The sequence below is a fragment of the Ischnura elegans genome, chromosome X (assembly GCF_921293095.1).
Source record: "Ischnura elegans chromosome X, ioIscEleg1.1, whole genome shotgun sequence".
In the NCBI taxonomy this organism is placed as follows: domain Eukaryota; kingdom Metazoa; phylum Arthropoda; class Insecta; order Odonata; family Coenagrionidae; genus Ischnura; species Ischnura elegans.
The window spans coordinates 10,867,851-10,885,298 of record NC_060259.1 but is presented as its reverse complement, the minus strand read 5'-3'; the positions used below and the strand labels follow the sequence as shown (position 1 = coordinate 10,885,298).

Genomic DNA, 17,448 nt, shown 5'->3' with positions numbered 1-17,448 from the left:
TTTTATGGATTTTATTCATTTTCTGCCGTTTCTATGTTCTCACAAAGTCAGCGGATGCGGCTCGTGCCAAAAATGAATCCCTGCCAACCCTGATTTCAAGTACATCCCATAAAAAAGCTGAATATCCCATGGAAAATGTTTGACACTGCATGCACGCCAATCTTCTTTTTAAAGACCATTTTATGACTTTTATTTTCCAAAAACATTCCGTCATTCATTAATTCCCGGCTGAAACGCATGATTTCCCTGACGAATTCTAGCCACGACCGCTACAAATTATCCGTTTACGCAAGGGCTGCATTTGGAAGTACTATGCAACCACATATGAAATTGCATTTAAAATAAAAAAATCACCAATACATAAAGAGTCCCAAGAATTAAATACATATTTGTAATTCAGGATATGCGGGTAACGTTCGATGATATAATCCATTCCCGTAAGAAACTTACCTCGATTATGCCCGATTAAAAAAAATACTCGGACAAATGCCTAGTTCCACGTATCCGTCCGGATGTGCTCTAGCAGCTCATCTAATTCAGTCGATTTTTTACCAAGGAACGGCATTAAGACTACAGGTAAGTAACCAGATGTAAGTCCTGCTACCAACAAAGTAAACTGAACGATACCGCGGGACTATGTTGACACAAATACGCATATGGAAGGGGCGATGCATGTATGACAGAGCAAGCAAATTTTACCAAATCTTACACGCTTCTAATAAAGGATAAAGCTCATAAATTATTAAGATCATTAAAAATACAGGAGTCATGTTCTCGAAAATCTTTTCCAATAGATTAAATACTACACCGATAGGTGCACGTTTCCAATGCCCAACGGAAAACAGCAAAGCATGTGAACTGATAGAATTGCATTTACAACTAACAATACTTACAAGTGACGACGTTCACGCTTTTCTTGAATTACTCCTCAAGGACGAAGGCTTCACTCCTTGGGTATTTTATAGCTACTATATTAGGTGTTATAGGTATCATTGTTAAAGTAAACCATAGAAGATAAATACGAGGATATAAAAGTTAGTAAATGGTTTGCACACCAAAAACAAGCTCTCAGACATCTCACTCAAAGGGTATTCACGTGTCGCTCCATATTCAAATTCTCAACTCAAGTACCTTTAAAGCAAAAAAAGCTATCACGATAGTTCTTTAAATAAAAGGTACATTAAGTACAAGAAAATACACAACTTCCAACAATTCAGCTACTGTCTCACCACAATAAGTTGGCAGCATGCCTTTCGTTGAGTAGGCAGCCTATAAGTAGACGACGTCTTTCGGAGCGGTTGGAGGAGGTGGAGATGATTTCTTTTCGCCGAGGTTAGTCCTTTACATTACGATAAGATACGCAAACAGTTCCAATATGTCCCATGGTACTTCCATTCACTAACAGATCAACAACATGCATTCTGAACCATCGAAGAAACTTTGAAGAACGTACACTCCTAGGCAGATTTCGTCTCATTCGTGGGGAATGACAATAGTGCAGGGAATAACCTTTAATCAAAGAAGCATCATGTTTCGACAGTAGTGTATTCCACTGATTACTCTCGCTCTTTGAAGATTATAACAGCGAGTATTCCATCCCATCTTCAACCTCTATAATTTCAATTTTTTTATTTTCTTTACTATGAGCTGTATTTTCCGTTGTTCTCTCTACTTCACAAATAACAGACATTTGGATCGCAATATTTAATAATTCAAACTTTTGTCGAGGAAATCAGTATAATACTTACGACCTCTGGCGCATTAGTCCTGAAACAACTATTACACAATAAATTTCCTGAGAGAACTCCCTGTATAAGTTTTTCCATTTCAAACCGGGTGACTGTGAGCGAGAAGAGCGATCGCACTTCGTATTAGACGAAATTTTAATCAATGAGACCGCAAGACGCGCGCTATTTCGCAGAAAATATACTTTTACATATACAATTATTGCAGATGATGGGATAATACACACTATATCTCATGAAATATTTCTCTACACTAATCGGCATTATCGTTGTGATGAATCGTACTTCGAGCGTCATCAGTTTACTCAATAAAAAACAAGAAATAAACGTTTTAAGTTTTGCTGCCGAGCTTAGGATTACTAAAATGCGCATTTTTAAGGCTAGTAGGAAAACAAAGAAATCTGAGGAATAGCAAGCCCCGCCACACGCACCCCACTGGGAAAGAGGCTGGGATACGTCTGCCGCGGACACGGGTAGGAATTAGCGGCGCCTTCGAAGTCTCGTCAACCGTATTCAAAGTGCACGCGGAGAAGAATCAACGCGCCACGCATTTCCGGTTTCCTTGGTGCAATGTGAAAGCGAAGGCACGATAGCATATCAAAAGTTTTCATACAGAGTTTTCCGAGGAACGCAATAAATCCGTAAAGAGTCTTACACTTCGCATTTTGCATAGTTGGACAGAAAAAAATCGTAGTAAAGAGGCACCCCAATGAAATCAACATCACTGCTATCCACCAACTCAAGGCACCGAAACAATTTAATAAGATATCGTACCTTTCTACTCTAATACGTTGGTTATAAGGATATAAATACATTTGACGATATCTGAAAATAGAACCCAATGTTTTTACCAGAAACTGCACAATACACAAAAGTTACTTCACAGTCACGTGCTTGGGACAAAGCGCCTTCGGATGGAATTGGCCTTGGTCATCTGCCCTGCCCTAGACTAGACAAGACCCCGTACCATCTAACAGCAGGTAAGGTATATTCGCCTCCTTCAAACGCAACATCTGGTTCGTGTCGATACCTACCAAACGAGTGCTCAACGGCTGACGCTGGGAATGTCCAATTCGTTTCGAATGACTATGACTGTACATCGGGAATAAATCTTTCAGGACAACAGAAAAACAGCTAATGTTCCGTCCAATCTTCAAGCATTGCTCTTTAATTTTAATGTTTTAATGGTGGTATTCACGACCGAGGATTTGGTGACTAAATTTCGACTCCTGTTGATTTATAGTATTTATTCAATCCGCAGGTGCATATATGTACTTCACGAGGTGACAATCACGAGAGGGCCGTGCCAAGAGACTCGAGGAAGAATTCACCCATTCGCGCAATCAATGCTCATAATCACTCGGCACTTAGCCACGGAAGGAAGAGTTTCCGACGCACAAATATTTGAGCGAGGCATCTCCGCCGCTTGATTAAGAGTAGAGGAATGGGAGGATGACGCCCTCGGAGAGGGCGGACGGGTGCGGAAAGACAGAGGTGCTTGCTCATGAGTTGGGTGTGGGGGGGGGGGGGTAGAGCGACAGTGAGCGCAGAAAGACGAGGAAGCAGGGCAAAAGCGGGGATTGAGGAGTGAGGGAGGGAGTAGAAGTGGGTGCAGGGGGTCATTTGGGGACCACGCCACGGACCGAGCCGAATGCAGCGACCACGTGATCACTGACAAGTGAACGCAGCGTTATTTCAAAATCATCCACGGATGTCGAAAGGAGGGACGCAGGATAACAGATAATGTGGAGGAATTGGCGAGGAATGAAGGACCAAAATGGGAGAATGAGGGGGGAGAAGGAATGGCAAATTCAAAGCGAGTGCGGACCAATTATTAGAGGAAAGGCATGACGAAAGATGTGAAGAAAGTGGATGGAAATGGGAAAGAAATGAGCAAATAGCTAAACAGTAGATTGGACAACGGTCATGCGCCACCTTGTTGAAGGAGTGCGGCGGAATGGGGGGTAGAATTGAAGCATACATCCATAAAACTCGAATGTAATGAGAATTAGACTTGGAACGCACTGAAAGCGGCATAACACAGGCAATCATACGCGGTCATCCACGAAAAAGAGTCAAGGGTATGCAATGGAATCTGATCGAAAAGTAATAACGAGGATGCCATGGTATAAAATATGGAGAATAACACAGCGGGCATCATTAAATCATGAATGGCGTGTAGCTACCGCCGGCCGACGTTTTCCTGCATGAAAATGGCTTTTGGGAAAGAATTTATTTAGAACTAAAGAATTTATTAGCGATTATAACAATTTCAGCTGTTGAGGAGTCTTTGTTGGCCTCACGACGGGGTGTGGTGGGAAGATGGCCGTGGATGAGAAATGCTGGAGCAAGAATGCACTTGACTCACTCAATTGTCAAAGGGAGCTCCACACACGGACACAATGTGAAGTGTAAATATATTTCACCATAGAGTACTTACTCTATGGTTTCACATAGTGGAAGTTCGATGTTGAAAAAAAACCGTCGCCATCCACACTCCACCATTCTGACCACACGTAGTGTCTACAACAATAATGAATCACAATTCCTACGAAAATGACATTTATTTCATTAGATCTCAGTCCATGATTGGTAAAACATATTACTTGGTAAAAAACAACGCCTGGACCAGGATGGGAACAAGGGACCTTATGTCATCCGGACCACCCACCGGGGTAACTATAATCTCGTAAAAATAAGCCTTTAAAGGAATTTAGGGACGTGGTTTGCGAGAGTTCTGCGCAGGACGGAACCACGGTCCATCAGAATAAAGAAGTGTGCAAGCAAAGTGAAGATTATTCTCCGGTCCAAGCAGGCAAAGGCTTTCGGGGAAGGCCGTGCGACATAGGACCAAAATTCTTGGGCATCAGCAAGATTTCCCCCTCTCCCATCCCATCAACGGGTCTAAATGATTGTCAATCCTCCCCTGCCCATCCCACCCTAATGCATCCCACCGATCGATGATCCCATCGCCCCCCTCCAATGCGACCTGCACACGACTTTCCCGCTGCAATTCTTTCCACGGACTTCCCACCGTCCGCACAGACTTGAAGGGAGCGCCCACGTCCTCCTCCGCAACCAGCGTGTTTCTTTGAACATTTTGTGGAATAACACAAACAAAACAAGCTACCATTGTAACACCATTCTCCAATTGCGCTTCGAGCATACGCAAATTTACTCCTTGAGCAGCCATATGGCGTAGAGATAGAAAGTTGAGAAAACCAGACAAAATAATATATATCAACTGCCTTCACTCACAGTAACGCTCAACCGTGGTATATCTGTTACTGAGTATCATTTTACTCTTGGAATTCAGCCTATCATGTCACAGAGGTATCAGGACGGGCGGATGATTCTAAAATACAATTATACAATAAATTAATGTTTTGTACCATAAAATATCCGAAGACGAAATTTTTAAAATATGAAACAAACGAATACACTTTCGTACTTTACCATCCAGGTCTAGATTATTAGCTTCCTATTAAATTTTTTATGCAATAAATGTAATATTACTGACCTGATTCATAAGTAAAAAGGTATTTCTCACCATTTTTTAAGGATAGAATGAAGCAATGATCCTTATTTAATCGGATATCTTTTGTTGTAACCATATACTCACACTTCAAAGTCATTTACCGATCAAATTTATAATACCCAAAAAGGACACGTCTGAGTGAAATATAATAAAGAAATTGTTTTGTCACCCTTAGAGAAACTTTAACATTCAACAAGAATATTGATTCTCACCAATGTTGATATTATTTATCAAACTAATACTACGACCCACAATCGAGGAAAATTCAATCATACATTTCATTCAAACATAAATTACGGAAAAATATGAAAACCAAAAGTTAACATGCATGAATTATTCGCTCATACTCCGTCAGAAGCGACGAATCAGCCGGGCGGCGAAATCATAAGCCCTAGCGGCGCATTAAATTAGAAATGATCACATAGTTTCACTTAGCATTCACTGAGATGACAAAATCAGCGCCAAATTTTACAATTGATAGCGAAAAATGCAATAAAAAATGATTGACCATAGAAGAAATGCATTTCCAGGGCAAAACTCCCAATGTCATACACAGCAACGATGTAGAAGAAATAAAGAACGAGGAACTACCAGCTGATGGCATGAACTTTCTGTTTTCAAAGCAGAAACAGGAATCAATTCATATGATTCATAGAAGATCCAAAATACTACGACCAAGTACCAACACACTACGTAAGCTCATGCAGAAATTACTACGTTTAAATCAGAAAAGTCGATGAGATAATTATTAAAATTGATTATCCATAATTTAATGCGACTGAAAATCATCATTTTTCTTCGTCATCAAGCTAATTTCCGAAATTTCAATCCATATTTCAAGATAAAATGCGTCATATAAGGTCTCTCTTGGCTAGGAAACCGGAAATTTATTCGAAAATAAAACTATACAAAGTAACTTAACACTATGTGATGGTAATTGTCCGCTCGTTATCGTGATAAATAAAGCTATGAGGGAAGTCATATGAAGAGCAGGAAAGCAATCTCAAAAACGGAGAAATACCAAAGGACAAATATTGACCTGAAAGACTGATTCAAGCCATAAGAAGAAGATAGGGGAAGCAAACAAAGCGAGCATTTGATCAGCAAATAAGCGAAATACTCGACGGTCATGTGATAACGGACTCTCGATTTTGTAGGTAAATGCAGACTATGATGCAGAAAGGTTACACATTCTTGCTAGGCGTGCATAAAAATCAATACTTAACAGAAAAACAAGTCTGCTACCCGGTAAAAGGCAGAAGGGCGCAATCACTTACATTGAGTAAGAAATTTCCATAACAATTATAAAAATACCGATAATATACCTTAGCGTCAAGTTCAGGGTCCCAGTCGCAAATGCCACGATACTCTCTATCGCTTATAAATGGTACAACTGAAAACTTGGTAAACGCACGTAGTATTTCCCTACCCTTATTCATGAGTCACAACAGGATGGAAAAAGACATACAGAATGGTTGGACTCTCGGTTAATCTAATTCAACGAGGCATTGAAATAATATACTATATGTATATATTCATCCTTTTCAGAGACATAGCCACACAATTTCCTGTTTCAGAAAGAACTCGCGTAATGGCACGGCATCAAATCACATTTACTTTTCACTTCAAAGAGCCAAGACCGAATTATCGTGTCATTCCCTCCGCCTATCATGGATTGGGACGGTAAGATAATATGGCATGATATTATTTTCGAAAGCCATTTCCTGGACGAACAACATATTATCTGAAATGGCAAACGAATTATTCCCTATCAGTTAGAGTTTACTATAAAACGTGACGGATGAGACGGTACTTATTTCTCGAAAGCGTATGAATTTAGTAAAAAGTAGAACTCGATCAATTCTCGATACGAAGACACTGCCCGGCAGATGGAAAAAAAGCAAAAGACTAGGGGATTATAAGTAAGTACGAAGCTAAGTAGGGTTCGGCTCAAATAAAACATCTAAAAATTATGGACATAAAACGGATTACGACTAATACGCTTGCGACGTAAAGAAGCCCTCTGGCCCTAAAATAAAACTATGCATCTCTGGAATCGAAAGTGAAATAATGCATAAGGAAAGATCTTAAAGTCCCATTGAATGTATCGCATTCAAATGATCAGCATCGAAAAATGGAAAGCTGATGCAAAGATATGAAAAACAATTTCCGAAATGTAACAAAAACGGACGAGGGCCACTGGGAGAAATAAGCATAAAATTTAAAATTACTGTTTAAAAGCTGTTCATAACGCTACTCTTAAATCGACATTCACCACAGTGAAAGCCAAAGAATTTGAAAGGAAAGCAGAAGAAGAGATGCACCGCAACATTTATAGCTTCCGGGAAGAATGAACAATACCTTCATACACTATGATGATTTATAGCTGGCGGAGCATACTGACCACATTTCTAAGGTATTAATACTACCGCAAGCAAGGGTAAGCTTACAGCATGTCATACAACTTTAATAATTAATCCTTCGCAATATAAAACGTTACTGCCAAATGAAGGATTTGGAGCTTCCTCGGCGAATCTTGTTGATGAAGTCTTCTAGGAAATGTTCAATGAAAACAAAATCCCCTGCAAGGAAAAGGGATATTGGGACCGTATTAGAAAAGAGGCCATTGAATTAAGAATCGAAAATAATAACATGAATAGAGATGCGGGTTTCAACCTCAGCAAAACATGGAATCTCATGATCAAAAGAAAGAGTAAGCTAAGAGGAAGAACACCTAAAACTGACCAATCACAGACGATTTAACCGCCTCAAATGTGTATATAAGCCCGGCACTAACCAAGTCCATCATTCGCCCTGAAGACGATGGCAGAGAAGGCCATTGAAACGTTGGCAACGAAGTCCATCCTGACCCGGCTAATTTCCCGAGAAGACTTCATCGACGTTACGAGCAAATATTACCGGTTTATCGGCTAGAATACAATACTTTACAGGTATTTGCCACAAATAAGTAGAAATGAAAGGAGTGCACGTACAATAGGGAAAACTAAACAACTTGTACAATTCTGGAATATGCAAACGAAAACTCGCTTGAACAAACTCGCAATGCACGATCACGTAATGAAAAGAATTCCATGGGAAAGGAAAGGCAACGCAAGGGGTGCGACAATAACAGGGCGCACATCCACTTGCCGGGACCACAGCGACGACAAACCACAGGCGAGCGTGCGATCTGCCGCCAAGGAAGGAGCAACAGGGAGTTGCAAATGATAAGCACTAAGAACGCGGAAAGATTCCATCGGAAATATAGCACACCGATGACACGCAATGCTCACTCACAGAATACAAACACTTGAAACGTTCTGCAAGGATAGTGATGCATTCAGATTTGATATTGATTAACGGCCCACTAACAGTTTATTAAATCATGTCTGTCGAATGAGGGACTCATCCCTTAACTTGAATGGTAGGCATGAGATATTCATACTTTTAAATGTGAAACGCACGTGAACAACAAAAGCTATAGATTCCTCCAACGCCTAAATTAGTTAAAATTTGAGACGAAGGGGTAGCCAATAACACTACCAATAAATATTACAATGGTGCTGCTAAATAATTTTGCAATAAGATGCTTGGCATAACACAACGGTTATGGTAGATCTTTAAGTGAAGGCTAATAAGCTACCACGCATGTGAATTCGGAAGAAGAAGAATCTGAAGGCAAACTCAGTTACATTTTACATTTTCCTATGCAACAAATTTACGTTTGTCGGGATTTGCTGTAAATTTTTAAGTGCATTGTGCGTGATATTGACGGCAATGCCTTCACACGCGACAAAAAGAGCACAAACGTATGCCGAGAAGAAATTTTCCGGCCGCGGCTTCAACAACTCGCATAATTCAATGGAGGCAAGAGCGGAGTACGTGTACCACATAAACAATCGGTCATCGGTCGGGGTCGTGGGCGGCGGCTTAGGATGCGCCAATGCGAGTTGCGGCCGCTACTTGCAGCGAAGGGCAATTGTGAACAGTCTCGAAGTACTGGAGAGAGCGATATGGGAGAGGGTCAGCGAAGACACTCGAGGAGAGACTTAGGTACATGCGATCGATTCGATTACTGCCCGCACTGAGTCATTACTCGAGCACGAAAGGTACTGACCAAGAAAGCGAAGTAGAACGGGACGGGGAAAATATGTACGACCCGCACCTGCTTCAATTACGAAATCACGACAAGACGGCACAGGTAACATCGAAACGATTTTCACGCACAGGGAAAAATAACTCTACCATTCCGTGGCCATCCGAACATCAACTGGTCAACCCGGCGAGGCAACCAAATCCAGACGGACCGGTTCTGGCTGACGCTGCAGCCCAAAATTTGCCTAGAGCCCCCCGCGCCGCTTTCGTTGCAAACAGCCACCGAGTGGAAGGCCAACTTACGAAGCACACTGAATCAAAACACAACAATTATTGCAATATTCCTCGAGTTATCATTCAGTCATATTCAAACAACATCAACAACTGAAATTGTAACGATTAGAAGACACTGAGATGCAAACGAAGGGAAATTTTTATTCTTCAACAACATCGGATGATTGATCGAGATTGCATAATTGCTCGTGAAATATTAATCAACTTAAAGATATCATATATTGAGATCGCCAATTTAATAATGTGACCGAATTCACACTGGAAAAATAACGAGTTAGTTCAAGATTGCTCGTTAAGGAACAAGTATAATCATGCATGTATTAGTGAAACATAAAAATCTGTCGAAATTATCTGCCAGGGCTGGTCCAAGATTTAAATATCTCAGCCCACGAACAGAAAACTCCATAATGAAGGAGAACATTGCCAGTTTTTTTCTCCTATCACTATTCCTCAACTCCAACCCTATGAGTGGGGTTTAATATATATACATAAGAAATGAATACATGCTAGACTAGGAGATATCATGCAAGTCAAGGGTGATATATAAAGCCACCGGCAATAGCAGAGGCGATATCACTTTTCGTGATGATGCTGCGCTCTATGTTGAGAGTATGAGTCAAAGCGCAACATCAAACCTTGGCTATTGTCTCGGATTTATGGCCGAAAATAGACGCAAACCAGACATTATCTTCATAAATTACACGAGTCTCCGACACTAAGTTACAGCAGAAGTTTCGCCATGGAAATATTAAAATTAGACAAACATCACCTAAGGAACTCATCCGCACGACACGGAATCAAAGCAAGAGAAACGTTGAAAATACCGGCGAGCACCACCCGAAACTCTCAACGTGAATTGACATGGCCAGAAAGGTAGCCAGTGACAAAATTTTACAGTCGAAAACATCATTGCCGGCGCTTTGAAAAGTACAAATTAAGAATAGCTAAACCGCCTCATTCCTCATGATTGTAATCAGAACAAATATTACTGAATAACAACATTCAATAATTTCGTTAGAAATAAAAATGTATATCCTACTCCTCATTGGTCTTACGGTGGCTTCTCGCTAATGGTTGCAACACGATGAATACTACAGCTACACACCATCAAATTTGCAATTAAATTCAGTCATTTCGGCTGGAAATTGACCGTTGATGCACCTCAAAGTTATACACTGCAGTTATCGTAGTAAATATGAAAGAACCCCTTCACTATGAAAATTTTCTTCAATTTAAGTGGTTAGTACTACGTATTATCTTACGGTACGCATGACGAACGGGATCAAATTATTTGAGTATAGCATTACGTTGTACACTTCCGATAACGGGGTTACACCAAAAGCGAGCACATATCCTTGACTACCGAGTGTAACTGACTCAGAGCTTGTTTTGCACAAGTAATCCTTTCTTCACAAGGCCAAGAAAAAAAGCCAACTGCACCGTATTTTCGTAGCATCTCTGTATTTCCCTCATGCCTACGATTTTTTCAAACATGGACAAAAGTGATAAACATTATTATCCAAGGGTTTTTACTTAATTGATATTGTCATGTATGCGTCAATGAGCTGATATACGCCGACAGGATGCGCTCCGATGAGGACTGAGATTTACAAATTAATAGAAGCGTTCCTATGACCATTAATAGTGGGACTTCAAAAGAAAATACCTTAGCAACAATGGGATAGATCTGCGGCAATACCGCAAATTGGTCGCCAAAAACTTTTTCCTTTCGATGGGCATAACACATAAATAAAGTAATACTTGAAGATAATGCCTAAATTACATCAGCGATGTTAAGGAAAAAAGGAATAATTGGAGTACTCACCCCCGCAACAGGGCATTTCCCGTCGAGGATACGTCCAGATATGTAGTCCATATTCCGAGATTTGGTGCTGCCATTGAAGCACATGTGAATATTTTCATTGAATTTTGATTCGATATCTTGTAAACTGTACACACACAATGCTGACCGTTTCTTCGGTTCGTTGGTAATACCTCGGCTGGGAGAGAAGGCGCCCACTAAGATAGGTTTACCCACGGCTATTCCCAAACTGGCAGCCAAATCCTGGCCTGCAGCCGCCACTTTGGCGTCCTGAACCAAGTTGTGGCTCTCGCCGTTGTGCGACTGACACTGAAGCGTGATTTCCGTGTAGCTGTCATAGTTGGCGTCGTTAATGCACGTTCTGGCCAAACGCGTCACGTAGCCATGCTCGTCCCTGGCGGGCAGATGGGACTGCTTCTGGACAATCACAAAGTACGCAAAGTCACTCGCATTGAAGCCATAGACGTATTTCACAAGAAAGTGGTCTCTATACTTCACTTCAATGTCAAGGAACGACTGTTTGGAGAATGAATACTCCGCATAGTCAAGGTTGTGAAGATTACGGGAGGATATGGCAGGGACGTCGTGCCTGTACTCGCCGTTATTGGTAAACGTGGTTCCCACGTACAAGACGTTGGTGCGAACCCAGGGGCTATAGCGGGCGGGGCCGATGAAAGCATAAGTCGAGGACACTGCATCGTTGGCCGCCACTCCTTTTGCAATGAATTCCGGTGTGGAGGAAATGTTGGATGTGTTGTACTTCTCGCAAGCACCCTGCGACACGGAACCACAGGCTATCAGAACCTTCGACTCGGTGTCCACCACCAGCACCTTATTGACATTGTCGGTGCGCGTGGTGGCCATGTCTGTGGAGCCAGAGCAGCCGCTCGCGTGGCATTGTGGGCTGTCGGGCCGAGGGCCCGTGGCCACGCTCTCCTCCACGCGCAGCGACGAGTCCAGCTGGAATAGGCGGTTAACGGCCGCGACGAACAGCCGACCGGACTCAGGATCGAGCGCCATGTGCGTGAAGCGGTAGGCGGCCGCGTCGTCGGCCGGGAAGCGGGCGTAGATGTGGCGGAGCGCGGGTGCCGCAGGCGGCGACGGGCCCCCGGCAGACGGCGGCGCGGGCGAAGGCGCGACCGCCAGCGCGGGCCGCAGGACGCCGGTGGCCGCGGCGAGCAGCAGGAGGGTCGGCGCGGGCCACGAACCTCCCATCCTCCAGTCGGGGATCCTCCTCCTCACCATGGTGAAGACAATCGGACAGTTGACATGGCTGACCTGCAACGGAGCACAGCAATCCAGGTTATCAGACGAAGGGGGGACCCGCCCACTTGGGGGAGGGGGGACTGAGCGTAGGTAGTGGATGGATATGGAAAGACGAAACTAAGGATCGTGGGGCTCGAATCTGCCTGATGGTCGCGAGGAAAATGTTACATAGAACATGTCTCGGGGTTCGTAGAAGGGGGTGGGGAGGAATAATGGAAGAGGGAACAGAAGCGGAAATATTAGGGGGGAGCAAGGAGAGGCAAGCGCAAGCGCAATGAACGAAGTACCCCTGGGGTGGGAGGCGAGGGGGGCCGAACCGGGGACTCCACCATCCGCCGCTTCCGGAGGGAGGGGGCGCCGGCACCGTCGCACAAGAGCAGGAGTGGAGTACGCTGCATGTGTGAGTACGTACCTTGCAGTCAAAGTCATGAGAGTTACGCCTCGATATGACTGGATATAGTATATCCTCGAAATCACGCCGCTTGAGCCGTGGGAATTCAACGCAAGATGCTCCAAGTCTCGCCGTGACACAAAGCCCCACTAATTCCGACGCGCAAATCCCACGAGGACTTGGACGCAGCGCCGAACCGTGGAGAGAGGCTCTCATAAGCCCGAATAGAGGAGGACCCTAGAGGTGGACTGCGAGGCAACACGCAGGCTTGAATGCTCAAAGAGTACGCCGCAAGTGAAAGGACACGGAGACACCAAGATTTCGGTATACAAGATGAAAACCCAAAAGAAATTAATACCTCTCAATTAACACTTGGGTTATCCATCATCGCTAAAACTTAATTATCCATGAATGAAAATTCATCTGCCCCGCGGAGTGACAACATTCATGGGAGCAAGTATGCAAGCATGACAGAGAGGGGGAAAGTACATCGGGCTATTAATTTGCGAGTGAATGGCTTAAAATGGCAAAAAATGCTTTCATATCGTTTTCATACACTACCCTTACGGTAGGAGAGATATCTGTGGAGTATTAAATTTAAAAAAAACCACGTGACTCAGCTGGAAAACATTCGTTTAGCTATTAATTAATTCAAAGAATAAATAAGTAAATTGGAATTCATATTGTATAAATTTCCTCTTTACACGAAATACTGAAAAGCTAACCTTAGTTTCAGTAAATCCTAGAATGCAGTTTACTTATAACAAAAGGTTTAGAGCACGAGACGAGTTGATTGAGATAATGCTTTCACTTTCGCCATACATAAACCCAGTATATCAGAGATTATTAGATTTTCATTGTCATGCCGTAACAGCAGCAGCAAATTAAATTAATATATAACAATCGAAGGTAAAATAAAACTATGCCTGGAGCGGTTCCTCTTAACCACCTTAACCTTACGAAATCATACAGAAGAAATCTCTGGAGGGAATTTTTTCAAGAGAACAATAGACCGTTGCATTCAAGGGCAGGAGTATGACCACCCTCATCCAACACTACGTCCTCCACTTCATCAACTAAAAACTTTCCTGCCACCACAGGTTCAAGTGACGGAATAATTACTCTTGAAAAAATTAGGCTCATGTTAATTCTTGAGCCTTGTACACAGATTAAGGTGCACAGCTGAGATCTTCTCGCCTATCAACCCCGCTGTCAACATTAAAGCCCAGCAGACATTCATTACTAATTTTTAAATGCTAAGTTTAACAGTAAGAACTATCCTCTATCCTTACGACGAAAAACAATAACGTAGAACTCAGGAAGGCAATATTTGAAATAAATATAGAGGGAGATAGTTGTGATTCTCACATTTCTGTGCCCACAACAAATCACTTTTAAATAACTGAGAACAAAATCAATGCTTTCACACATATAAATAATAAAAATCACGTGACAGAAAAATTAGCAAAACCATCAATGACCTCGCAACAAGTTTTTATATTACTGAAACTAGATTTCATGGGGAGATACCCATGCCACTACTGTAATATAGCTACTCCATGGGAATTGAAACACACACCATTATTAAACTCATATGATAAGGAAATATGACCAATTAAAATAAACACAGCAAAAGAATGTCAAACCAAGATGTAATGACCGCGAGTAATGTTTAAGTTACACTGAATAGAACGCACCATGCATAGAGACCATAAAATCAATTGAAATATATCCCGAACAATGTTACCCACCGTTCCTATAAAGAGCAGCACTTAAGAAGTTCCTCACTTGCACTTCACTTCTTTAAACTGAAACTCCTCCATAAATGCTCACACTAAACACAGTATAAGTCATCGGCTGCGCTGAGGTTTGCGTTCGGCCATCGAACTTCCCCAGCCACACTTCTATGGGGGCGAGGAAGCGTCTCACAGTTGGACTAAGTAAACACAATCTTAAAAAGAAACTTACTTCCTGCACAGTTTTCCAAGATGCTGCACACACGCAATTCGCACTATAAAAAGTTGGCACTCGTCAGCGGCTAAACTCAACTACACAAATGGAAGCTCACAGAGGCAGTCTTCATGTTTTGACTGTAAATCGCTTTTATTAGAACTGATAAACACTCGTATCGAGATCTACTGAAAAACACCAGCAATAAGAGTTCACAATACGAATTACTTGCGTAACAAAATTCAAAAATGCGACCTGGGGAGGAAGAATTCGGGCCTTGTTGACAGTGAAGGCCGAGCACGACACATAGGGGAGTACACAACGTTCCTCCACCGTGGCTCCAAACGCACTGAACTCCCTGCGCTTCCTTCAACGGCTAGCAACTGTTTCCCTGAAGGGGTGATAGGCGGCGCGCGCGGCGGCGGAACGGCAACAGAGGTTGGAATCCTAGCGGCAAGAACACGAGTTTTGGGATAAAGCATCACGCAGTCGATCTCCAAACAAGAGGTTTGCAGCGTACGCATCCCGCTTCGCGAGGCGATAAGAAGTTGGTTTATTTTTCAGCGTTGAGTACTTATATCATTGTTTCATCACGCGTAACAGCAGAAGAAATGAGGGTAGTCCGCAAACTAGTAAGCTTTTTATTGCTGAGGAGCACAAAGGCTCTCTGACCAGCGGTGATGCGGGTACTTCGTTCCTAACATAAGGGAAAATCTACAACTATGTCGTCGAATTCCACTGACTGTTGTATTTATTTAGAGAAAATTTCAATCGGGCTTAAAAGGCCGCAAATTCAAACAGCTGATAGGGATTTCTGACAAAAATTACTACTAGTCCATAGAGAATGGTGTACTTCGATAAAGTATTGCCCCGGAGATTCAGAGAAGTTCATTCCGGAAGCAAGCGACGAAGTTAGAACTCATGACGGTTGAGAATGGCGGCAAATGCGCTTTTACCCGTTTCTTAGCAATAGAGGAGGATGGGGTTGGTAAAGGAACGTAAGACGCGGCAATGCGATTGAACTGGTGCATTACTTAGCGGAGAAGGTCAAAGAAACGCCTGTATGACTTGCTCGGCGCAGAATGAATGATGGTGGATAACCGAAGCAAAATCGCTTCAAAGGAAATACCTTCCTGATGGCATCTTAAATCAATGTCTTTAACATTGAAAAAAATGGCATTCTGAGTTAACCGAGTGCTTACGAGTTATGGTGAAGGGAGACTGAGAAAGTGTACGTCTTCGGCAAATTTTTTAATCCGCCTCAGCGATCTTCATGGCCACAAAACACCGGAGCTTAGCAACACTAAACGAGCTTAAGGTTAAACATTCATCGGCCCTAAATCTATGAATACATGACGTCGTGTAATTCTGGAGGATCATTTTTCAACCTCCAAGAGCTCGAGCAGTTCGTAAGATGGGGGAAGGGTTGAGGAGTTAGGTGCTGGTCGGCCATTGCCCCAACGCCTCGCCCCCCCTCCACACCCCTCCCCTCTCTCCCCCCCTCCCTCATCCCTCCAATGCCTAAGGTCCACAAGGTCGACCTCCCTCCCTGTTGACCAAACTCCCATCAGTCCCAGGCTAATACGACTGTAATGAAATGAATAGAACATGAAACGTGAATTGCGGCTGCTGTTTTTCCTTGTTCCTACTCGCATCGCCTTCATCTTTTTTAATGCCAAGCAGAAAAAAGGGCCGGAGATTGTCTGTGACGGTGATTATTTCCTTTTGAGTTGGCGAGCGTGGTGGACAAGAGAGGGCCCTAAACTCTCCTTAAAGAAGAGTTTATGACTCTGAAGAGCCTTCGCCATGCGCTAATTTGTCAAGCACGTGAAAAATGTAATTCACTCGACGAGGACTCGTACGCTTCAATTCGCTTTCCTTCTTGGCTCTTCAATGGTGAGACTGGCAGAAAGTTAGCAGCCAATGCAAAGTGCATGTTATTTTGGTTGCAAAGAATGACCACCGCCAAAGAAGAGGAACCCATCTGAACCTCCTTCACTGAACTCGCCACAAATGTCCATTTTAGTGCGGCGCACTTTCAAGTATCGATAGCCTGTGGCCACGATATCAAATAGCATTCATAATTACAAAACATGTTTAGAGCCGAATTAGGCCTTAGCTCGGGTTACCACAATACCATTGATTTGCAAAAATGATGCTTTCCATTTATTCTATCTGCCAGCGTAGGCATCCACTATGGTTTTGCTATTATCTTTTAAAACAGTCAACTTAGAAGGGCGTCCCTCCGGCTTCAACGGTCATTTTCCCTCGCATATCACTGTTTGGCACTTAAGTCATCACCTCAAATGCTCGAGGCATTTTTAGTCCAGAAACCTATCATTTACAT

General features: G+C 42.8%; 1 protein-coding gene across 6 annotated transcripts in view; it reads right to left on the bottom strand.

Moving 5' to 3' along the window:
• LOC124171785 (plexin-B) overlaps window positions 1–15,433 on the bottom strand; it is a 615,725-nt gene extending 600,292 nt beyond the window's left edge. For all 6 annotated transcript variants that reach the window (XM_046551100.1, XM_046551104.1, XM_046551102.1 and 3 more), the window contains exons 1-2: window positions 14,903–15,433; window positions 11,498–12,772 (exon numbers count right to left, since the gene is read on the bottom strand). In XM_046551100.1, coding sequence (XP_046407056.1) covers window positions 11,498–12,739 — 1,242 coding nt within the window. In that variant the 5' untranslated portion in view covers window positions 12,740–12,772; window positions 14,903–15,433. The remainder of the gene's footprint in view (window positions 1–11,497; window positions 12,773–14,902) is intronic.
• Between the last annotated feature and the right edge of the window lie 2,015 nt (window positions 15,434–17,448).